Below are 26188 nucleotides of genomic sequence, written 5' to 3'. Positions count from 1 at the left end.
CTGAGATCAGGTTACATGATAGGCTGAGATCAAGTGATATGTAGGCTGTAGATCAGGGATATGCAAGCTGTAAATTAGCTCTGTTGTAGGTATAAATACAAGAGCTCTGATGTAACAAAGTTATCAAGTGAGTTCATTCAGTCTCTCATATCATTTAATTATATTGATAGTTGTTAGTTTCAGATTACTCACATCAAATTTTTAAGCTCCATCCTATATGGCATTCCATTTTCTGGACTCTGTAATAATCCAATCAAGTTTTTTCTTGATTCTTGGACAGATGATTCAATCATTCTGCAACACCAAAGTTCATCAACCAAAGTCTTAATTCTCACATTTTCTGAATCTTTTCCTTGCAACAACAATTATAAAAAGGACGGTTTTCCTCACAAATGACTTGACACCTCAATGCATCATTCTTGACAAAATAAATTCCCCTCCTCGTTCACTCCATACTCCCTAACAATAGACCTAAATTCTTGCGTACACAAAAACCTCATTCCTATATGAACTTTTATACTCCCTTATTCACGCATTTTTTACTATGCAATCTCTCTTTATTCTTCCTCACATGCACCAAATTATCGTCAATATAGCCTTTTTTGCTAATTTCATTTTCAGAATAACTACTTATTGACCTCAATTCACAATTGTTATAACTATCATCTCTACTGTTAGGCCTATTCATTGACTCATTTATGCTAGATTTCTCCAATGGAACTGTTCCTACATACATGTTACTCAATTTCTTCTTAAAAGCCTAGATTGAGTTTTAAAAGCTATTAATTCCTCATCACTAATAACAAAATTAGAGTTATCAAATAAATTCACACGTGAGTCTGTATCTGTCTCAATTTTATAATCTGAATCATCATCACTATCTTCTGCATCATCATCTACCACTTGTGTTTTTTGAAAAATCTCAGTTTGATCGGGATTTGTTTCACATTCAAAATTATCAAGAAGATGATCAACATAAAGTTGTATTCGATCATATGGCATACATACATCAACTAACTTCCTAACATCATCATACACAATCGAAACTCCATCAGTAAAATCATGACTATTTGTTTTAAAATAAACAAGAGAGGTTTCGATATCATACTTGAAATTTTTATCAAAATCTTCTAAATCTCTAAATGAAAATTCATCAGGATCAAGTTCAATTACGTTTATTTTCCCACCTTTATACATGAGTTTCGAACTATCACAGTTATCATGATGTTGAACATAAACTTTAACATTACTCAACATGTTTAATAAACACCAAAAATGTTTAAACGTGCATGGTTTAGATGAAGAGATACAAGATAATATCGATTACTCAATTCTCGACCAAAACGAACTCCAGTTGAACTCCAATTTGAACATAGGAGCTTTAGGGTTTTCTCCCCAAATTGAGCTTATGTCGATGTTATGTCTTAATTTGTATAAATGAATTATGTTTTCATCCTTTAATTTCACGTCATCCACGTAACCAAGGTTAAATCTGGTTAATATAATTTAACCGACATTAACTTAACAGACGTTAAAAATATGTTTGTGTATTCTAAACACATAAGAATTTATCATTAAATAACGTTTACTAAAACTAATCAACTGTACTCGTAGTTTACATAAGCGACCAACTTGAGATTGTTTTGAATTCGGTGACCAACTTGATATATCTCGTCCATTTTACTGGATGACTTGATCATTAACCTAATTTGAATCGATTCAAGATTGTACTTATCAAATTTGTGTATGAGCTACTTCTTTTTCGAATTAAGTTAAGAAATTGTCGAAATTTGAAATTTGTGTTGGAAATCGACTAGTTAATTATACGAGCAAAGCTCAAGATTATCAAGTTTTTATTTTTAACGAGTTCTTCAAATTTTTACTGAATTTTTGAGTTGTCAGCTTTAACGACTTTCGACTTTATTGAGTTTTTTTACTGAATCGTTCAAATTTTGGTAATAATCAGTAACTGTTGGATATGCAAGTTCACATCTGTTCCAATATGCCGTGATGCTTCATGTATTTATTAGTAACAAGAAATACTGCTCTTATCTAAAAAGGAAAAAAAACATTCCATTTGCTATCGAGTTAAACACTCCAAGGTAACATCTCAAGTGTCATGATTGTCAGCCAACTAATAAAATGTTTTGTTATAAACTCATACTATCTTTAAATTGTACAACCAGTTATGTTGACAGGTATATTTCCGAAGAGAGAAACAGAAAGTAGAAAACAAGAAAACCTAGGATTCTATCAAGTGAAATATATCCATGACCTCATGACTGAAAGCTTCAACAGATTTCGGCTTTCAGCCTCCAACTCGGTAAGATCTTCCTCTAAATGCAGCACTGCCACTTCTTTCAGGTTCCGCACGAATGGTCGGGGGGGCTCCAATTCTCCATCTTGCAACTATTTTATGTCTATGTATACAAGTTAAGAAAAACAAACTTGCAGGTTCACTCTGCCATGAAGGATTAATTGGTGCAGTCCAGCCTATAATATGGGGAGATATACACCATCTAGTTAAGCAATGAAACTAGCGATGACCATAGATAATTTTTTGGGACCACATAAACAGGATTAGTGATTACAATGCCTAATACCACATAAACAGGTCAAAAGTGCAATGCCTTACACTGAGTAGCCATGGAAAGTGTCTTAAAGACCCTACAAATAAGTTGAATCTTATAACTTGTATTCTATCAAATACTTGTTTCTTTTGTTCCTTGGATAAAAAGAGCCTTAAATGCATCAATGATGCAAGCATGAGCGGTAAGTGAATATCTAAAATGTTCAAAATCAACAATGGCCTTGATGAGTGATGCCTAATGCAATCACCTTCAACTTCAGGGTTAGAAGAATAAAGATGCATACCACAAATTATATTCCAGCATAGCAGGAAACACCAATGGCCACTTTGCTATATTTACGGGGGTTGCAGGTTCAAATCTTGTTAGAGAAAGGTGGGTGGATGACTGTAAGTGTGTTCAATATTAAGAAAAAATGCTATGTATGTAATGTATCACTTTGTGGAATTCATGAACTTATGATTTGTTACTCATTATTCTTCGGTAACCAAATAAAAGGATACACCCACACCGGAGTCTTTAGTATATTCTTTCCACCAGCAAGCGGATGCAACACAGTCAAAAAGTAATACAAATGTCCAGCAAGGATTCCCAGAAAATCAGGCACAAGTGGTGAACCGAAAATAACATCCAAAGCAAGCATAGCCCAAGGTAAATAGAAAGCCTGCACATAATAATACATAAACATGCAACAGCCATCCAAATTTAAAAATAAATATTGAAACTTAACCCCGGGGTCTAGTATTGAAACAGGGAATAGACGTGGTAATTGCATACCTTTAGGGTTACAAGGCCATATATACTGATGTTGCCTGTGGGGAATTCTCTACTCCACACATAAAGAAGCATAAAAACCAGTGATACCCCCAAGAAGTAGGATTGGAAAAAGGGGATAGCAGACAATGCCTAACATACAGACGACAATCTAATGTTAAAACACAAACATGAAACATAACTAGCAAATTTAATTAATAAAAACACCATCACCAGAAAAAGAACTGAAATTTGAAACTGATGGAAATGTACAAAGCTTTAAGATACTGAACATGAAATAAAAAAACTTGAACCTTCAGATATGAAACCTGCTGCAACCTGATACGCTATACATTAAAGGACACACAACGCCGGACAAGATGCATAGTGATGCAGGACAAGGGTTAAAAATGATAAAAAGGACAAATATTTGTGAGTTAGCCGCAGAAAACCCACACATAAGGTAATCCAACTGAAGAAGAATCACTATCCCTAGGATTTCTCAACCGCAGAAGAGAGGTTTGTTAGGATCACAACCCATAACAAGAGAGAAACAATTCTCAATTTCAATTATAATCAACTCTTTTCTTATAATAAAAGATTACATAGCCACACACGAATAAATTCATAAACTTAGTCACCAAGTAACAATCTTCTAATAAAGGAAACAAACCCTTTCTTTAATGTAGATACTTAATGTAGATTCTTGATACAATATTTATGTTATCAAGTAATAATGATATACATTATTAAGGATAATGAAATTATTTAATTGAATATCTAGTTAGTTTAATTTAAAATGAAACTCTTAAAATATGTAAAAAAATTATATTTTTAATATATAAATATTTGCAAAATCTCCATATTGTAGAGTTGCTGAATTTCTGTATCCCATGCTACGCACCCAAACCAATTCAGTCAATTATTAGAAGATGGACAATTACACAAGAGAGAGAGAGAGAGAGAGAGAGAGAGAGAGAGAGAGAGAGAGAGAGAGCACTTAATGCTACTCAACATTAACAATTTAGATACTCAACATGTGTAGTCAGGTTGGTTGACAGTTTTTAGCTGTAGCCTTGTAAGGGCTATTCTAGCCAGTAGACCCCCAACAGATACACAGAAATGAGTCTGTTGAACAAATCACAAATTCACAAAAAGTAATTTACGAACCAGTAATGACAATGATCCAAATATCATCATCCACAAAAAATCTGCCGTGCGCCGTTGAAAGGGCCCATTCTCCAACTGCACTCCATATCTTGCTCTGAATGATCAAGCAGCAACCACAAGTAAGATAAGTCACTCCACAATACAAGGCAATACCACCAATTTCTACGTTAACTTTGTAGATACATACTCTACTCGATAAAAAATCTAAGTACTTACATCATCAAAAGTCGAATGCCAAAATTAATAGAAAAACCTCCAAGGAAAATAAAGTTTGTAAAAAGCCTCCATACCTGAAAGCGAATTTAACCAAAGATTAATAACTACACATGTCAAACAAGAAGTGATGCAGAAATATTAAAATGCAATCAAACCCCAGGTATCCAACCAAGTTGAACTTACATCCGGGGTCAATTTTAGCTACAATGTCCAGTAAAGACTACTTCGATAACAGCAAGACTAAGCTCAGACCTTCAACTTTATATCCTTCTACCACAAGCTATTGTTTATCTACCACAAGCTATTGTTATAAATAATAGCTCGTAAGGAAATGAAGTGTAGAAGTGCAAATAGGACTCAAAATAGTAAAAAAAGGAATTACTCTAGTTTATTTATGTATTCTTTCTACAATCTATAGCAAGATAATTGTCTTTTACCATCAACAAAATTCATGAAGAGAAAAAAACAGAATAAGGGTCCACATTTTAAAACAAATCAGCCAAGAACAATCATTTAGTGCTGATAATTAAATTCACAGCGAGTTGGATTTCTACCTGAAAACGATAAAATACGAATGGATATGCCAATGCTATATGACCTGGAGCAAGGACCCCAATTTGAACTGCAATAGTAGCTGCCAAACACAATGTTCCATAGGCTTTGCTTATAGGTGGGAGTGAGTTATACCATCTAGAGAAAAATAAAAAAGAATGTAAACCTGGTGACATCATAAACAATGTTACCATGATTTAACCACAACTATTTATATAGACCATAATTGTTAAATAACACTCTGCAAAACTTTATCTTTTCCTATTGAGAACCTCTTATATTACTAATTTCAATCAGAAGAAAGTCTCCTTAGTGTCCCTGCCAATGTTCGACAAGAGCTACTAGGAATACCAAGAGGTTAGACATACAAATTCTACTCAAGTAAAGAGCTATCAGATTGTATACAATATTATCTAACTTGCATATATAAACTATTAATTGCATCACAATCTATGGAATATTGTACTAGCGTCCATCTACCATGTGCGGTTTTCTTATTGCTATCCTCTCCTCAAACCCTCAATTTCAAATTAGTAAAAAGAGATTAAACTTGCCAGCATAAAATACATCTTTCGCTCCCTTTCCCTTCATTAATTAACTTTCTTACACAAATATCATCCTTAAGTCGTTTGCTCGTAACTACTCCAAAATCGTAACTTTCACTTCATGAATACACCTCCACACTAAAGTAAAATGACACACATCAAGTAACGCATAACGTATAGCGCATCACGAATTCCACTACAGTTTCATTTAAATCAGACTAAATAGAATTCCATACTTCCACCATTCTCAAACCGCTCCAAATATTACTAATCATAAACTTACAGAATACTCTAAAATCTCAACTTCCAATTCACAAATATAACTCAACAAAAAAAATAACTAAATAATCGAAGTAACTCGTAACTTAACATCACATTACAAACTCGTATCATTCAATTCAAAACACACAGCATAACCGGCTTCAACATCAAGCAGCCTACCTATTTGTCGGGACTTATCGAATATTCAACATTCAATAATCAGGCTAAAGCTCTAATACTACTTCAATTACACTAATCACAACTCATAACAATGAAAACCTAATTAAAAAAACTTAACAATGAACTTAAAAATTGCAATTACAATCAAATTAAACTGCACAAAATATACACACATAAAAACACACAGTGTAAGAAATTGAAGAGAAAATAGAGCTTACTCGCCAGGAGAAGACATTATTGTTGCGCGATCTGATTTGAACGAGTTAAAACAAACTTATTGAAGAAGAAATGAACTGAATATATATTTATTTATTAATTGATTAATTTGTTCGAACTGAATTTGATAATTAAATGGTGGATTGGATTGTGATTGGTTGTAATACGTAACTGAAGTTGAGGTTTGGTGGCTGGACAATTCCAAATGAATGAGTCTACTCTAGAATCGTTTGTTGGACCAGGCACTTCATGTGTAAATGCCCAATTTAATTTAATGGGCTTTGGTGATTGTAGTCCACCCATTTTGTTCACCTAAAGAAGTAGTAAGATTTAAACCGGGTTTATACAAACCCATCTAAGTGAAGCGATTAATATTTTGATAAATGACACCCAATTTAGTGTGTTTAAAACTTACCATTCAATTATAATTTTTTTTATTTTACTCACTGATATTAGGTTCCGATATTTTTAATCACTGACGTTAGGGTAGGATTTGATTATTAGCATTTTATCAATTTCTATAGTATTATTAATGTATAGTGATAACTAGTACAAAAAGTGTCTTATAAGAAAACTTATATGTTTTTGAGTTTGCTAGATGCATATGGAGGAGTCGTATAATATCTGAATTATATACGTATGTTGGCGCATATTATATTAAACATCTAGTTAGAACAGATGTATAAAATCAGTTCATATACGTCTGTTACTTTTTAGGTGGAGTACGAATCTCAAAACCAAAATTATTAGGAAGAGGCATCCCAATCCGTACTAAAATTATTGGGAAATAAAAAAATCAATATAATTAAATTAGTAAATTGATCATAAAGTACAAAAAACATTAAAAAAATTACATATCAATATTTTACCAAACGACACTTTCAAAAACCCAATGAAATCATTAATCACAACTACTTAATGCAACTCTTACCGACCCAAAATTAAAACTATAAACCCGTCCATTCTAATAGAATTGTGAAATAAGTCAATACTATACTATTATAAGCGAAACATGATTTCGTTTGGTCGATTGGTTAACACCTTCTTAAAATGATTGTTAACACTTTCTAAAACAAAGTTAAAGTAAATATATTCTATTTAAAAAAATTAAATCATGTATTTGATATAATTACAAACTCATGATGATCCTACTTGATTTCTAATCGCACTCAACTTCTTTTCCACATTTTTCATAGGAAACCAAACACTTCCAAAATTAATTTTAATAATTCAAATTTAAGAATAACAATTTATTAACAAATCAAGAATAAATTAAAAAAAAATCTTTATCACATCATCCGCATACACCAAATCAACCGCATACACTGCCCCGATAAGCGCCCACGGTCGAAGGACTTTTTCTTACTTTAACTATTTAAAATTTGAATCTATCAATAACACGATATATAAATTATTAACTTTGTCAGAAATTTCAATTAAGCATATCTATATTATACTATTATAAGCGAAACATGATTTCGTTTGGTCGGTTGGTTAACACCTTCCTAAAATGATAGTTAACGCTTTCCAAAATAAAGTTAAAGTAAATATATTCTATTAAAAAAAAATTAAATCATGTATTTGATATAATTACAAACTCTTTGAATGATACTCCTACTTGATTTCTAATCGCACTCAATTTCTTTTCCACCTTTTTCGTAGGAAACCAAACACATCCAAAATTAATTTTAATAATTCAAATTTAAAAATAACAATTTATTAACAAATCAAGAACAAATTAGAAAAATCTTTATCATATCATCCGTATACACCAAATCAACCGCATACACTGTTTCGATAAGCGCCCACGGTCGAAGGACTTTTTACTACTTTAACTATTTAAAATTTCAATCTATCAATTATACACGATATATAAATTATTAATTTTGTCATGAATTTCAATTAAACATATTTATTATCTGCTATAATTTAATTTTATATAATAAAAAATAATAAAATAATAAATATTATAATCAGTCCGTGTATCGCACGGGTTATAAGTTAGTATATATAAACACACAAATAGAATAATGTTGTAATAATGTGAGTTTGGTATTAAATCAAACAACTCTCGCAAGATATTTTTCTTACAAACATTGTTTTATAACTTATTTTTAAGATTTGTTTTTGTATATAAAAATTAAAACGTTAAATTTTTATTAAGAAGAAAAAAAATTAAAATAATTCATGAAAGTACATCTTTTAATAGCCTTAAAATACTTGTCAAACTCTCATCACCAAGGTAAACGTCTTGGGTGACATATGGAGTACGATATATAAAGATATAGAAATATATCAAATCATTAAAATATTACAAACTACCACTATATTTTAATAATACTACAAAAAATGACATAATGCTTATAATCAAATCTGAACCTAACGTTAGTGACTAAAAACAAATATGAACCTAACATTAGTAAGTAAAAGAAAAAAAAATTGAATGGTAAGTTCCTAAAAATACGATAAGTTGGGTGACGAAAAAATCCATTTTCCCTTAATATATTAGACAGGTAAACTCCAAAAATGTCAGTAATTTATTGGTGTCGAATATTAAAAATGTTTTATATGTTTGTAGTCAACTTTCCCCGTACTTTGACTAAATTAAATCAAATCAAGCGCCGGCAGTATATTCCGTTAGAGTAGAATCAGAGAAGGATAATATGTACGCAGCAATGTTGCTACCCTACAAAGAGTTGGGGACTGTTTCCGTTAAAACTCCCCACTTAACGCACGACAAAATTGCGTTTGACAAAATATTAACATGTAAAAAAGCACATGTAAACGTGAAACCAGAAATTAAAGAGAAATTAAAGAATGCAAGAATGCGTACCTTGAAAATTCAAAAGGTATAGAATGCATTCTAGTACACGTGTACAGAGGGAAAAGAGAAAGAGAAAAATAGAGTTTTATTATAATATGACTTGTTATCGATTACAAGAGAGGGATGATTTATATAACCAACAGGTATACGATAATAAATGAAAACATCATGATAAGAAATCTATTACAATAACGAAACTGTCCAATAATAATATATTATATATTATATATGTTAACATCCACATCAAACTCACGATGGTGAATCGAGAATTTTCTAGACAAAAACGGAGCCACGTAGTTAAACAAATTTGAAGTTGCAATACCAGAAACAAGTGTTGGGGTTAAACTCAATAGGTAGTATGGGCTTGGTGATAGAAAACATAATTGGATTGGGTAATAATTGTCTGGGTAGACAATTATTATCATAATTGAGTTGGGAAATAATTGTATATGTTGACAATTATTATTATAATGAGAATGGGTAATAATTGTATGGGTAGACAATTATTATTGTAATCAGATTAGGTGTGTCTTGTCGGCTAAGTTTGTGATGGCTATATATACATAGTCATGTTATCATTTTGATGTATGCTTGAGTATTGTTTGACTTAAGTATCGCTTGAGTGAATACCGTTTGGTGAGATTGATTATATTATTGATAATTTTTTTGATTAATAATACAAGTTGAGACGTGGATTTTTCCTCGTCATATATTGAGTGTGTGTTTTGCATTGTTTATTTGGTTCTATACTTATGTGTGTTCCCCCTAACAATTGGTATCAAGAGCCAAGATTCATGATGGAGAAGGTTGGGGGATTTGAGATTGAATTGTTTAATGGAAGAAACAATTTTACCTTGTGGCAAAGCACGGTAAAAGATCTGTTAATTCAACGAGGGTTATATGCGACTCTCGGAGGGAAGAAGCTTACTGAAGTTGATGATACAAAGTGGGAAGACATGAAGTTACGTGCGACATCAACGATCCGGTTGGCCCTTGTACCGGAAATCAAGTAAGATGTTCTTGAAGAGGACAATCCCAAGAATTTATGGGAGAAGTTAACGAAGACTTATCACTCAAAGTCTTTGGCCAACAAGCTGTTTCTCAAGAAAGATTTGTTCGGGTTCAAGATGGAAGAAGACGAAGATTTAAGAGATCATCTTAATCGTTTTAATGGCTTAATCAACCAGCTGAATAATTTGGATGAAAAATTGAATGATGAGGACAAAGTTGTTCTACTACTAGTGTCTCTACCGAAGAAGTATAATACTGTGATGACTTCTTTATTGGTTGGGAAAAAGAAGTTAGATTTGGATGAGACTGTTGTTGTTCTTCTAGAGGCCGAAAGATTGATGAATCAAGAATCGAGTGACATATCTGATGGAAGTGCATTCGTGGTACGTGCGCTTGACAAGGAAAAGAAGTATGTTAAGAAACATAACCCTAATATCAGGTGTTTTTATTGTGAGGAATTGGATCATATACAATTTATATGTCCAAAGGCAAGAGAAGACTTGAGAGAGTTGAAGAAAAATCGAGGGGGTAGTGTTTCTCTTGTAGAAGCTGGTGAAGATGTTCTTTTGGTTCAAGAAGAGAAGGGATCAAAAGAAGAATAGGTGCTTGACTCGGGATGTTCTCATCACATATGTGGTAGGAGGGAATGGTTCTCGTCCTACAAAAAGTGTGAGGGAAAGATTGTAACTTTACCGAACGGTAAAACGGTAAAGGTTGCTGGCATTAGTGAGGTAACAATGAAACGTCAAAACGGTCGTGTTCAGAAGTTAACTCAAGTAAGATACATACCGGAGTTAAATCGAAATCTATTTTCGTTGGGTAAATTAGTTGATTTGGGATATACTGTTATGATAAAGAACAATATGTTGAAAGTCACTAAAGGAGATTTAGAGATACTCAAAGGTCGAAAAGATAAGAGGAATCTTTTTGTACTAGAAGGAGGGGTTATTGTTCGAGGGGAGGTATTGGCGGATCGACGTCGATGGCTTGATGGTGACCGTTAATTCGGTTGTGCATGAAATCATATTGGGTTAAGGGGAGGATTGTTGGGGTTAAACCCAACAAGTAGTATGGGCTTGGTGATAGAAAATATAATTGAATTGGGTAATAATTGTATGGGTAAACAATTATTATCATAATTGAGTTGGGTAATAATTTTATATGTTGACAATTATTATTATAATGGGAATGGGTAATAATTGTATGGGTAGACAATTATTATTGTAATCAGATTAGGTATGTCTTGTAGGCTAAGTTTGTGATGGCTATATATACATAGTCATGTTATCGTTTTGATGTATGCTTGAGTATTGTTTGACTTAAGTATCGCTTGAGTGAAATACCGTTTGGTGAGATTGATTGTATTATTGATAATTGTTTTGATTAATAATACAAGTTGGGACATGGGTTTTTCCACGTCATATATTGAGTTTGTGTTTTGCATTGTTTATTTGGTTCTATACTTGTGTGTGTTCCCCCTAACAACAAGGACATCCAAACAAATCCAGAAACAGAGTCACAAATCCAAATAACCAAAAGCTTTTGATAGAATCAATAGCGCAGCAACACAAGAGAAATCGTCCAAACACGCAACAATACAAGAGAAAACACAACATCCAATAAGAGAATTTATCCAAATTCGCAGCAACACAAGAGAAAACATAGCAATTCACGTGTATCCAACCCAAAATCAGAATTAATAAAGAAATTTAATAATCAAGAGAAGAATCGTTCACGCTATCCAATAATCACAACAACTTTATAACTAAAAAACCATCAAAAGTAAATCTAAATAAAAAAATCGGCAACCATTAAAACTAAATCCAAATATAAAATTAAACCCAATAACCAATCCAAATGAACACCACAAAACCAAATCCAAGTCAATAAACTGCATCCAATCCTCAACCAAATAAATTATTGTATCCAAATTCAAACTGTATCTAAATCTAATCAAATCACGTGAAGGGTTAGTGTCCCTAGAGCACCAGATAAACTAAATCAATGTGCCTAGAGCACCAACTAAACTAAAGAAATCCATCGAAGAGTCAATGTGCCTATATCACCAAAAAAACTAAATCAATCATACGAAGGGACAATGTTCCTAGAACACCAAAAAAACTAAACAAATCCCTCGAAGGACCAATGTGCCTAGAGTACCAAATAACCTAAACACGAGGTCAATGTGCCTAGAGGACCAAATAACTTAAACACGAGGTCAATGTGCCTAGATGACCAAATAAACTAAACAATCCCTCGAAGGGACAATGTGCCTAAAACACCAAATAAACTGAACCAATCCCTCGAAGGGCCAATGTGCCTAGACCACCACATAATAAAAAAAATGGCAGAGAAGTGATACAGATGTGCCTAGGTTTACCCCAATCATCAACACGAGAAAAGGAGGATGAGAGGGAAAGAAAAGAAAAAAATAATATTATCAGTGAGTCAATGAGGCAATATCATCAGAGAAAGAAAAATAATGTATATGAGAGTCCCGACCAAAACCAGCAGAACAAACTTCAACCAAAATCAATTTTGTTTACCCCATAAATCCAACAAATTTAAAGAAAAAACAGTAATCATGATTAAAACTCAAAATCATCCAAAAAGCAATTTGGAGAAGAAGACGTGAAAAAAATACATGTTTTAAACCCAACATGTGTTAGCCACAATTATGGACTCTTCATCAATCTATCACGGATCTAATCATAGCTCTTGATACCATGAGAGAGTACAAAAAGGAATAGAGAAAAGTAAGTTTTCATTATAATATTACTTGTTAACGATTACAAGAGAATGAGACTTGATATAGCCAACATATACATAATAATAATGGAAAACATCCTAATAAATAAACTATTATAATAATGAAACCATCCAATAATAATAACATATTGTATCCGTTTGGGAAATTTTAAATTAAGTAACTTATGACTTAAAATGAATAAATGACTTATTAGTGATAAGTAGATGGATACTTATAAGTTATATAAAGTGTTTGAATAAATTTACTTACAAGTCAGATTTTTTTTACTTAAATGAATTGAAATAAATAATTATTAAATACAATTATCTTAATTCATGAATTTTCAATCCACAAGAAGTATAAAAACTCTATGTTACTCGGACTCGGCTAGAAATGTCCGACATGGATATGTGTCTGAATTTCAGACTCGACAATATTTTAAAAAATATACATGTTTTTTTTACCTAAAATAAGTGTCCAAACCCGAGCGTACATGTCCGAGTGTTGAGTGTCCGACACGGGTACTCGAAGGTAAAATGAAGAGCTCGAGTAACATAGTTAAAACTTATATTTTAAAATTAAAATTAATTAAGAAAATAAAAAAAAGTTGAAAAAAGTACATCATTGCTAACTTTCAACTTATCAGCTTATAAGTTGTAAATTTAACTAATAAATTGAGTCAACAAACACACGTCGATAAGTTATAACTGGCTTATAAGTCATAAGTGACTTATAAGCAGTCACCCAAACAGGCCCATTATATATCTTAACAACGTGAATCGACAAAGAAATTGAAATTTTGGAAATAAATTATCGATTTTCGGTTGAAATCTTGATGCAAGAACTTACAAAGTTGGAATGTTAAATCTCGAACTTTGATCATGGTGAGAATTGCCTTTATAAGTCGGACGAGCGGGCCTATTAGGTAGCTTATTTTGGGTCATGGACGTCATGACCCATCTTTGGTGTGGACTAGAGATGCACAAAAAGCCTGGGCCCAAAATCTGGCTCGGTCCGATCCGGTCAAAACCGGCCCGGTCAAAGCCCGGCCCGGGCTAAGGGCCTCGACGAGCCCTATATTTTTGGGAAAAGTCCGGCCCGACCCGGTCTGGTTAAAAGCCCGACCCTATCAAAAGCCCGAAAAAGTCTGGTTAAAATTTGATTATTTTAATATATTTTCTTATATATTTATGAATTTACATTTACTATAAATATTCATGATTAATAATATTATTTAAATACTTTATTGCAGGATTAATGAAAGAAAATATAATAAGTACACGATATATATTGGATAACATTGATAAAACATATTATTCAATAAACATGTTTATTTTTTTGCCAAATTTAAAAATTTCAACGAAGTAATGTTTTCATAAAATATTTCATGCAAACTAATACATTTTTACAATGATCTAGTTGCTAACATATGTAGTCTTCAGAATCTCTAATAAAACTCGATCCGATGTAAATTAGAAAAAAGCCCGGCCCGATCCGATCTGGCTCGAAAAAAAGCCCGATAAGGCATGCCTCGAGGGCCCAAATGGGCTCTGACATTTTCGAAAAGCCCGGCCGGGCCTGGCTAGGTCAAAGTCAAAGCCCGACCCGGTTAAAGCCCGGACTTTTCAAGGCCCGGTCAAAGTACGGCCCGGTGGGCCTTTTGTGCATCTCTAGTCTAGACCGTCATGGTCTACTCGGACTATCATTACTAATATTGGATCAATATCGCAATGACCCATTTTGGATCGTAGCTTCATGACCTAACTTGGACCGTGGTCGTCACGACTACTTTTGATCATGGCGTTCACGGATTTTGATCAGTCAATTTTAAAACATAGTTAATTTAACATTAATTATATTTTTGTTGATTACTTTTCATCCATATCAAATATGATCGGGGATATCTCATCCACTATACAATGCTTCTGATGATATGCATTCATCGACAATGCTTCTAATGATAGGCCAAGTAAAAATTAATAAAGAAAATTTTCGGTCAATGTTTAATAAATTTGATCATATATATGTTATCTAATAAAATAATATAAGAGACTAGAAGAGGGAAATGGAGAGTTTTCTTATTATTTTTCATGTGTCAAACAATGTACATGCACCTCTTTATATAGGACAATTGACATAAGTTTCAGGTACAGTGAAAAGCCAAAAATTTGGTAAGTCTAAAGGTGGGAGAGTTAAAGAGTTTAGGTAATTAAAAAGTTAATAGGTATGCAAGAAGTCATCCATATAATAATTATCCATAACACTCCCCCTTGGATGACTTGTATCAACATCATGCATTGTTAAAACCTTACAAGGAAAATCCCAGTGGGAAGAAACCCTAGTGAAGGAAAAAGAGTACATGAGTTGTACAAAAATATCATTTATATCCCCCCCCCTCATCACAGTATGATTGCAAATATCTCGAAGTATGCACATACCGATCATGTATACAGATTTTAGACCCTTAATCTACTTAGAGGATGGGGTAAATACAGTTAATACAATCAATTCGACAAAGCTTCAACAGAATCAACAGTTTTTATATTAACTGATAAAAACTTATTACAAACATACTCTCTCAAAAGGATGAACAAATATCCTTGAGAGCTGCTAGGTTATACGGAAGATATAACAATATCGCAATGCTTATAGCATGAACCTAATATGTGCTTTATATAGAGCACAACTACAAATGTATAAGGAATCCTATTCTATTAACAACAAGGAAGCCTATATAATTGCTTCTAAGATAAAGTCCTTCACCGTCTTGAGTTCCCGTTTCCTTTTCCTTCTCAAAGATCAACTGATGTGACAATTACTAATTTCATCATCCATTGACATCATCATCCATTGACATCATCATCCGTTGATATCATTATCCATCGATTATCAACATTCGTCGATGTCATCATCATTCGTCGATGTAGTCATCATCCATCGATGTCATTATCATTCATCGATGTAGTCATCATCCGTCAATTCTTCTGATAGTTCCTATTTGATATCTTCAATTGCTCCTAACAATCTCCCTCAACTTGTTCAATATGGAAATATGGACAAGTTCCAATTAATGATGTCAAAACTATTTAAATGCAGGAATCAAGTATGCATATTCAATCTTGCTTCAGTTAATATCAGACTTTACTCTTCATCCTGAACTGCTTCTTTAACTTGAGCAATGTCATAGGTTAATTCCACTTCCTCAGCTCATAATTGCTTCAATAATCTTCCTTATTCTTTTTAACAACAGCTTTGTCTTTAGACTTTGAAAACTTTGACTTCTCTCCCATCTTCTCTTTTCTTTTAAGCTTCAAGTCAGCAGTTACTGTAACTTATGATCTGAGATCTTCTGCTTGACTGATTTCCCTTATAACTACACCTCTGGTTGGTCTATTAAAAGGATCATCTTCATGAAGTTCTTGAGAAATAACAGCAATATCAACATTTGTTGTCTTCATGGAATTCTTGAAGTCTTCCTTTATTTATTTTAGCTGTTCAAGATCAACTCTAGGATTTTCTTTTTTTAAATATTCTTCTACTTACCTCAGAATCAAATAATTGAATCTTTGGATCCTTGTAGAATAGAGTTGTCTTTCTTCCTTTAACTTTCAGAGATTGAAGAAATTGACTTGCTTCATCACCATCTTCTATCTCCAGAATACCTTGGTCTTCATCAGCAACAATTACGACTTGTGAAGATTTTTTCTTTTTTATAGTCACAATCAAATCTTCAACCAGTCAAATCTTTATCTCTTCTTTCATTTCCTTCTTTTGCTATCCTTCTATCCCCCCTATTACCTCCATAAAGATTTTTATCATTAGTACTTGTCAATGACAGCTGTTTGCACTCAGATTTAATAATTTTCTCCTCCTTTTTGGCATCATCACCAAGCAGTAGAGAAAGAATCAGCTTCATTGAATTATGTACTTCTGTAAGTGGAGCAGACATTTGATCTTGTTTAGCTTCCAACCTAGCTTGACTGGCTTCAATTGCAGTTTGTCTGGAAACTATTGGTAAAATTTGTTTCTGAATTTCCTGATGAGTAGTCAGCTTTGAAGCAATAAAAGATTCTTTAATCTGATTGATTTGAGTAGTAGTTGCTTCATGAGCTGTGTGTAAGGATCTGACAACTAAAGTTGATGCTTTCAGATGATTTAGCATATCAGGATTAGTAATCTTCTGTTTCCACATGTACAACAGCTTGTGTTCTAGAAATAGGATATGTATTATCTTTCCAATGAGCATTCCAGAGATTATCAGAATAATCCTTTTCTTTTATAGCCACTAACTCTTTCAGTTTCTGTTATCTCACATGCATAGGCATATCTTCAGGGAAGAAAAAATCATCCTCAAGATCTATATTAGCATTGGAAACATTAGCTTCTTCACCATCATTAGATTCTTCACCATTATTAGATTCTTCAACAGCAACCGGATTTTGATGGAATTTACGGATGAGCGGAAGCGCGAAATAACATTTATTCCGTAAAAACCATATACCGCATATATAGAAAAACGTATAAAAGGGAAAAACTGAGGAATCGAAACCATACCTCGTGAATTGAAGCTTTATAAAATTGGAGTGCTAGCAGTTGCTCCTCAGTGTGTGAAGCACTCTACCGGTATCCACCAAGAACAATCCGCTTCGATGAACCCTTTTATAAAACTAAGCTTTTATAAAATGGAGTTTTTGGGAGAGAGAGAGAGAAGAAGAAGATGGAGGCTAGGGTTTTCACAAAACCAAAATTGTGTGTGTTATGTTTTTGAGCCATCCATCTCATTCTATTTATAGGACTCTCCTAGGGTTTTATAATATATCTTTATATATATTAACCCCCCACATTTTATCTTCATAAAATGCTTTAATAATAATTAAAACTATTTTAATCATTATTTCTTTTCTTAACTATTTAGAAAATAATTCTCTCTCTCATTATTTCATCAAAGAAAATATTCTTTTATGGTGTGACCCTGTAGGTTCAATATTATGCCGGTAGTAGAAATAAATAATAATAAACTTTTATTAATTATTTATATGAATATTAAAATTCACTAAATATAATTAACTGATTAATTATATTTATTCTACATCGTGAGTGATGCTTCTCAACATATCGCGACTATCCGGATAATATGAATTCACTGCTTAGAATATCAAGAACCTGTCCGTGACTAGTTACCGTACAATGAATTGCTTCTACCCTTATAATATCCCGATTAAATACAAGGCATGGATCATGTGTCAAGCCTATCAAATTTAATCATATGATTTCTTATTCATAATGCAAAGTTCATATTCATGCAAATTAGAAACTCCTTTCTAATTTCATACACTCTGGCCAGAGATTCCAGAACTCGCATACTAAGAATAATATAGGATATTCTCTTCCTATACTGGAAGGGGTAGATCCTCTATTGACGTTAACTATCTCTATACATAAATCCCTATGCCAAAAATAGACCTAATGGATGTCCTTGAGACTAAGGACTAAACTAAAGCACAGTTCATTATATATAAGATACCTTTAACGATCTCAAGTCTAAGGACACTTGTACAACTATCACTCAGTGAATAACTATTGACACGTGAGTAATCTCCATTAGTTGTTTAACTTATCAAGTCATGTTCAGTGAACTTATTCCCTAATAAGCACCTACATACCAGCTATAGTGTCACCACACAAATGCCTATGAGAACAGACATCCTCCTGAAGGGAGCAAGCATAGTATGTACCAATCTTTGCGGATCCACTAACATCCGATTAGTTATCCTATGATCAGGAACTGTTTAAGTCCAGAGTTGTCATCTTCTAGATCCCATTATTATAATCTCATTATAATTCTAGAAGCTTTACTCTAAACTATGGAACATCTTATTTAATACACTTTAAATAGATAAAGCCCATAAAAATATAACAAGTCTTTTATTAATTCAAAATGAAATCAAATAGGAATACAAGAAAGTTCTTCCTAACTCATCATACATGATTGGATTTAGGACAAACACTTTCAGATTTTGCACGAATAGCTGAACTTCATCATCAACTTTAGCATGTAGAATAGATTTAGAAATTTGTGCAGTATGTGATCCAGTAGCTTTAGAAGCTTCCACACCTTCAACAGTTAACTCCACATCTTCAAGTATTGTAGATAAATGAATTGGAGCTTCGAGATTTACTTCCAAAACCTCAGTTCCTGTAACATGCTGTGGTAATTCAGAAATTAATGAACCTTTATGAATGGACTATTGTGCTACTATATCTTCAGCAACAACATGGATTTCCTCAGTTGATGGTAAAGTAGAGTAAATGGACTATTTTTCAACAAAAACAGGGATTGTACTATGTGGTGGAATAGATGAATGTATGGACTGCAAGAAAATATCAGTACTTAGACTTGTAGGGAGATTAATAGCCCATGGTGTATCATAGTGTTCTTGATGTTCAACATACTGTTGTTCAGTATCTGTTTCTTTAGGACTCTGAGCACCTACAAACATATAACAAATAAACCTTAATCTCTCTATTCTTTTAAAGTAGTCTCACTACTCCTCACACCACACATCTCATGACTTTTAATAGTCAGAGCTTCCTCACAAGGATTACTAAATCCTATCTCTCATCTACCTCTCCTTTTTCCAGGAAGGATCATGCCTCTCTTAAATTTGGGTTTTCTCTCAATCTTTTCACACATCTCACAAAAAAGGCTAAAAAAGATTGTCCTACAAAATTAAGAGGTGGCTAAAGAAGGGTGATCTGTGGTCATACAACTAGAGGTAGTCCTTAAATAAGGTCTAGGAGTAATCATTCCAACATGATTTATATCATAAAAAATATAATAAATGCTGAAAGAACTAGATCAGTATTTAGAATAAATGCTGATAAAGTAATAACAGTATTTATACCTTGTGAATACACAATTTAGCGCACAGTTGATACCGTGGTTATGACAGTTGTTGTTCATCAATAATAAGAACCTCCATTTGAATATGAGAGGATTTGGTCAGGTTACTGTCATATACCATGATCTCAAACCTTGTTCTTCTTGTAAAGAACTAACACTTAAATGTGTTTATTGAAAGTCATCACAGAGTCTTCTGTAAAAACTGATGAAACCTCTGTGTCTCTGTTAGTATCATTAAGATCTACCTCATCAAGTAGTCTCCAACCAACTAAATTTTGTTTTTGAGTGGTGAGCACAATTTAAGAATTATGTCACTTGATTTTTGGCAACATTTGAGAAAAGAATTCAAGTATTTCAATTATGAAAAGAAATTTAAGATTTAAGATATTTAGTGTTAATAAATGAGTGTGAACAACTTTCTTGATGAGAAAAAGAAAGTTTCAAAGATTTTTAATAGACCGTAACACTCAAAGATAATAATTCTTATTGACTAAGAATTAAATCTTCCATAAATTTCTTATTTAACAACAGTTACCTCCTGCAGTGTGCTCAATCTATACTGAAGTGATCACATGAACTTAAACAGAGATTAGTTTATTCACATGAACTATTAAAAATATTTGAAGTTTAGCATGTAGTACTGATTTGGATATATCATGTAAAAGCATTTAAGCACACACAAACAAGAAAGTAATCAAGTAATCAGATAAGAAAAGAAGATGGAATATTTTATTGATCATTAAGAACCAGAGTACAAATTTTTTATAGAATTCTAAAAATCCTAAAACAATCTAACTACTCGGACTTATTCTTCTTTTCTTCTTTGTCGCTCGCTCTGCCTTCATTGCCCTGCAATGGTAGATTCTACTCGTTGTTCCTGCAAGAGAGATGATATTCTCTTACAGCTCAAGAGCTGCTAGACGAGCACGTTCTACCAGTTCAGCACGAAGTTCTTTTTGAAGAAGAACTTCTCCGGTGAAGAAGTGTAGTTCCAGCTGATCATCCCAAGAGAGATGATCATAGACTGAATTTGGAACTTCAGTCGGGTGGTAAACTTCACCACCAATACGAACCTTAAGTCCGTATGGATCAAAGTACATCTTTTCATCACTAGGATTAGAGATCTGTAGATAACATCCACCGCTGCGTGTGTAAAACAGGGGTTGAACCATTTTTTATGAGTAAGGTTGTGAATTGACTATGAAAAAGTCATTGAGAAGTTTTGAAAGTGGAGGGTTGTATTTATAGAAAAGAAGTTCAGAAACTGAAGAGACTCATTGATTAACCATGTAATAATTGACCATAATGCAAATACACGATTACGCGAATCTAGGTAAGCAAAAAGTAATCTCTCTCTTTAGATTCCTATTCCATATGTAAATACTCAAGTATTACAAGATACTTGCATCAGTAACTAACCCATTTAAGCAATTAAAATATATTCCACCATCTCACTGTATAATTAAAACTACTACTTAATAATTTATTTTGAACAAGTTCAAAATAATCAGTAAAGTATAACAATCAATTAAGTCTTGATCATTATCAGAATTTTAATTAAAACTATCAGGGCTTATCAACTACTGACATAAACTATTAGTCAAAGTAAATTTAACTAATAACAAAATATATAAGTATAATCAGTATTTCAACATGCAGTTTTTACATAAAATCATTTAGTACAATTTGCATGTTATTGTGGCATAAACATTTAGCACAAGAATCAGTACCTAACAAGTACTGACAAATAATATGATACCATGCTTCAATAATATCAGCAGACTTAATTATCAGAGTTTGAGAATTGTCCTGAAATCATTCCCAATTCATTCACCAATCTTATAAAAGTAGCTTCACAGAGAGACTTGGTGAATATATTTGCTACTTGCTGATCTATTGGAACAAAGACCAATTCCAATGTACCAGCTTCCACATGTTCCCTTATGAAATGGTACATAATACTGATGTGCTTAGTCATTGAATGCTGCACTGGATTTTCAGTCATTGTAATATCACTTTGATTACCATAATATATAGGAATAGAATAATAGTCTAACCCATAATCCAGTAATTGATTCTTCATCCATAGAATCTGAGCACAACAGCTTCATGCAATAATGTATTCTGCTTCTGTAGTTGATGTCGAAATTGATTTTTGTTTCTTGCTGTACCGAGAAACTAATCTGCCACCAAGGAATTATCAGCTTTCAGAAGTGCTTTTCCTGTCTATTTTGCATCCCGTAAAATCAGCATCTGAATATCCAATTAGTTTAAAGTCTGAATCTCTAGGATACCATAATCCCAGATTCATGGTGCCTTTGAGATACTTAAAAATTCTTTTCACAACTAATAGATGAGGTTCTCTAGGGTCAGCTTGGAACCTTGCACAGAGATATGTAGGATACATGATATCAGGTCTACTAGCAGTCAGATATAGGAGTGAGCCAATCATAACTCTGTAATTAGTTATATCTACTGAAGAACCAATATTTAAATCTAACTTGGTTACAGTGGCCATATGAGTTGATGAAATTGAGCAGTCTTGTATTCCAAATCTTTTGAGTAGATTTCTGCTGTATTTGGATTGCTTTATGAAGATTCCTTCATCAGTCTGTTTAACTTGTAACCCCAGAAAATAACTCAATTCTCCCATCATATTCATTTGATACCTGGACTGCATTATCTTTGCAAATAATTCACAAAGTTTATCATTAGTAGATCCAAAAATGATATCATCAACATATATCTGTACCAATAACAAGTCCTTACCATGGTATTTATAAAAGAGAGTTTTGTCAATTGTACCTCTTGTGAAACCACTCTCTAGCAGAAATAGAGCAAATGTTTCATACCAGGCCCTTGGAGCTTGCTTCAGTCCATAGAGTACTTTATCCAGTAAGTATACATGATCTGGATACTTTGGATCAATGAACCCCGGAGGTTGTTCAACATAAACTTCCTCTTCGAGTTCTCCATTTAAGAATGCACTCTTCACATCCATTTGGAACATCTTAAACTTCTTGTGAGCAGCATAGGAAAGAAAGATTCTTATTGCCTCAAGCTTTGCAACTGGAGTAAATGTTTCATCATAATCAATACCTTCTTGTTGTGAGTAACCCTTTGCAACCATTCTTGCTCTATTCCTTGTAACAATGCCCTCACTGTCAGTTTTCTTTTTGAACACCCACTTTGTGCCAACTGCAGATCTGTTCTTTGGTCTTGGCACAAAAGTCTAGACTTTGTTTCTTTCAAATTCATTGAGCTCTACTTGCATTGTTGTGACCCAGTCAGCATTTTGCAGAGCTTCTTCAACCTTCTTAGGTTCAATTTGAGATATAAAAGAAAGGTAGAGACATTCCTTCTGAGTGGCTATTCTTGTTCTTACACCACTATCAGGGTTTCCTATGATTAAGTCAGGTGTGTATGACTTAGACCATTTTCTTGCAGATGGAAGTTGACTACTTGAAGACGAACCTCCCCTTGATCCATGTACTCTATTTTATTTCTTTGATTAGTACCACTATTGTTTCCTAGATGCTCCCATGAATCAGTGTTCCCATTATTATCAGTATTTGACTCATCAGAATTTAAGGAAGATGAGTCTGATGATCTTTCTACTGATGTCTCTTGAGATGAATCACTTGTTATAGTCCCTGGATTTGAGTTATTTTGCTCCCCCTCAACATATGCTTCAGTGTCAGAAGAATTTCCACTGTCATGTGGAATCTCAGAGCTTTGAGTGATATCAGGACTTACTGTATCAGAGTCAGGATTTTAAAGTTCAGCATAAGGTACTTCATTTTCAAATCTCAATTTGTCATGGTCATCTGCATTTTCTAGACCTGTTATTTTCTTGTCATTAAAAGATACATGTATAGATTCCATTACTGTTCTTGTTCTCATATTGTAAACTCTGAAGGCTTTTGTAGTCAGCGGATAACCCACAAATATTCCTTCATCAGCTTTTAGATCAAACTTGGTCAGCTGCTCCGGATGAGTTTTGAGAACAAAACACTTACAACCAAAAATATGAAAGAACTTCAAATTTGGCTCTCAAATGGTGTTTTTCCATGCTTGTTGATCAATGTTGCATTTTGTGTAAAGCAAGCAGTTTGCACAACCTCAGCCCAAAAGTAGGTAGGCAATCTTGCTTCCTCTAGCATGGTTCTTGCAGCTTCTATCATAGTTCTATTCTTTCTTTTAATAACTCCATTTTGTTGTGGAGTTCCAGGAGCAGAAAACTCTTGTTCTATCCCCTTGAGTTTGCAGAATTCTTCCATAGAGCTATTCTTGAATTTAGTTCCATTATCACTTCTGATGATTTTCACTTTGTATGTTGATCCTTTTTCCAGCTCCCTCACATGATCAAGAATAATGGATGGAGATTCATCCTTGGTGTGTAGAAAATACATCCATGTGTATCTTGTATATTCATCAACAATTACGAGTGCATACCTCTTCGTGGCAATTGACATAACATTCACTGGACCAAAGAGATCAATATGAAGTAGATGATATGGTTCAAGAAATGAGGATTCAGTTTTACTCTTGAAAGAATTTTTCCTTTTCTAGGATTTCTGGCATGAGTCACATAAGCCATCAGGAGTAAAAACTGCATTGGGCAATCCTCTAACAAGATCTTTCCTCACAAGTTCATTGATTGTTGAAATTGAGGTGAGAAAGTCTTTTTTGCCAGTTCCAACTGTCTTCCACATATGCTCTACTCACTAGACAGACTTTTGAATTATCAATACTTGTGGAGACCCTGGCTTCATATAAACTACCATGTCTCATACCAGTCAATGTGATCTTATCATCAGTCTTACTGACAATTTCACAATACTCCTCATAAAAGTTGACATGGTAACCTCTGTCACATATTTGACTCACACTAATCAGATTATGCTTGAGTCATGCAACTAGAGCTACATTTTCAATGATGACATTTCCAACTTTGATTTTGCCATATCCCAAGATTTTTCCTAGGTTGCCATCTCCATAAGAAACACTTGGGCCAACCTTCTCCTCAAATTTTGATAGCAGGGATTTATAACCAGTCATATGTCCTGAGTATCCACTGTCCAAGACTAGAGCATTCCTCCTGTCACCCTGCAATCAGTAATTTGAATCAGTTAGTGTTTTTAAGGACCCGGACTTGCTTGGATCCTTTCACCTTTTTAAGTTTGTTAACATATGCAGCAGAAGACTTTTTATCAGAGTTTATGTTTACATCCTTACTATCAGTATTTATACATGCAGAAATATATTTTACTTTAATTAAAGAGGGTTTTGGTTTATAATAATTATAATACAAATGGTGATACTCTTTACATGTATAAATAGAATGCCAAACACTTCCACAATGAAAACAAGGACTCTGTGGTTTATATCTAACTGTTTTATTCCTAAACTCTGATTTGGAAGAAATCATATTTATCTTTTTATTCTTCTTGCAAGAGTTAGCAAGATGATTAGTGCTACCACAGTCTAAACAGGTCTTTCTAGGTGCATTAGGCGGGGTTACATAATTTCCATTCTTATTAACACCTACCTTACCATTCCTATTTTCCCTAGATCTTTTCCTCTTGTCATTCATGTGTAGATCCTTCAGCTTTTGCTTAAGCTGTTTCTGAGTCATTGAACCAATATTTACTGAATTTATGTGAACTTATTCACTCTTTTCAGTAATTAAATTTGATCTAGGTGTTGAGGTAGTACCTTCCTCATGAATTGACTTAACAATATTAGCACCAGGATTAAACTTAATGGTCTTTATTTGAACCTTTTTTCAGTTTGACATTGCTATCAGTTTTTATTGGTTATGTTATCTTAGTTTCTTTTCCACTTTTCTTACCAGAATTAGATCTAGCTGAATATCCTAATCCTGATCCCCAACAACCATTCTCTAGAATTTTCTGAGTTGATTTTTCTGAGTTAGTCTGAAGTTTAATGACTTCTCTTTCTTTTACTAGCTCCTTTTCTAGATAAGCATGTTTTTCTAGCATTTTTCTTTAACATAAACAACATTATCTCTTTCCTTTTGAATTTCTAGCATGGAAAGCAACTCAGTTTTTAGGTGATCATTCATTTTCTTTAACACTGAGTTCTCACTCTTGATTCTATTATTCTCTAAGGTTTGATCCCTAAAACTAACATGCATAGACTTAAGAAATAATCTTAATTCATAGATATCATCAGTATCAAAAGCAAGAGTAGTCT

The 26188-nt window shown here is 33.2% G+C and overlaps 1 protein-coding gene across 1 annotated transcript; it reads right to left on the bottom strand.

Moving 5' to 3' along the window:
- Positions 1–2135: 2135 nt before the first annotated feature.
- On the bottom strand, positions 2136–6677 carry LOC141692996 (derlin-1). The gene is made up of 7 exons (XM_074497974.1): positions 6484–6677; positions 5282–5417; positions 4728–4801; positions 4512–4605; positions 3366–3494; positions 3092–3252; positions 2136–2420 (listed from the first exon to the last, which is right to left on the bottom strand). Exons 1-7 carry the CDS (start codon positions 6498–6500, stop codon positions 2309–2311), a joined length of 723 nt encoding a protein of 240 aa, XP_074354075.1. The 5' UTR covers positions 6501–6677; the 3' UTR covers positions 2136–2308.
- Positions 6678–26188: the final 19511 nt, after the last annotated feature.

The sequence above is a fragment of the Apium graveolens genome, chromosome 10 (genome assembly GCF_009905375.1).
Source record: "Apium graveolens cultivar Ventura chromosome 10, ASM990537v1, whole genome shotgun sequence".
NCBI lineage: Eukaryota > Viridiplantae > Streptophyta > Magnoliopsida > Apiales > Apiaceae > Apium > Apium graveolens.
The sequence above is the reverse complement of the archived record's forward strand: the minus strand, read 5'-3'. Positions and strand labels throughout refer to the sequence as shown.

Bases quoted from the DNA above. Each gene is read 5' to 3' on its own strand.
- LOC141692996 (XM_074497974.1), bottom strand. The intron at 4,802-5,281 runs GTAGAAATCCAA...ATTCGCTTTCAG, and splicing joins TCGTATTTTATCGTTTTCAG to GTATGGAGGCTTTTTACAAA. The intron at 3,253-3,365 runs GTATGCAATTAC...TATTATGTGCAG, and splicing joins ATGGCCTTGTAACCCTAAAG to GCTTTCTATTTACCTTGGGC.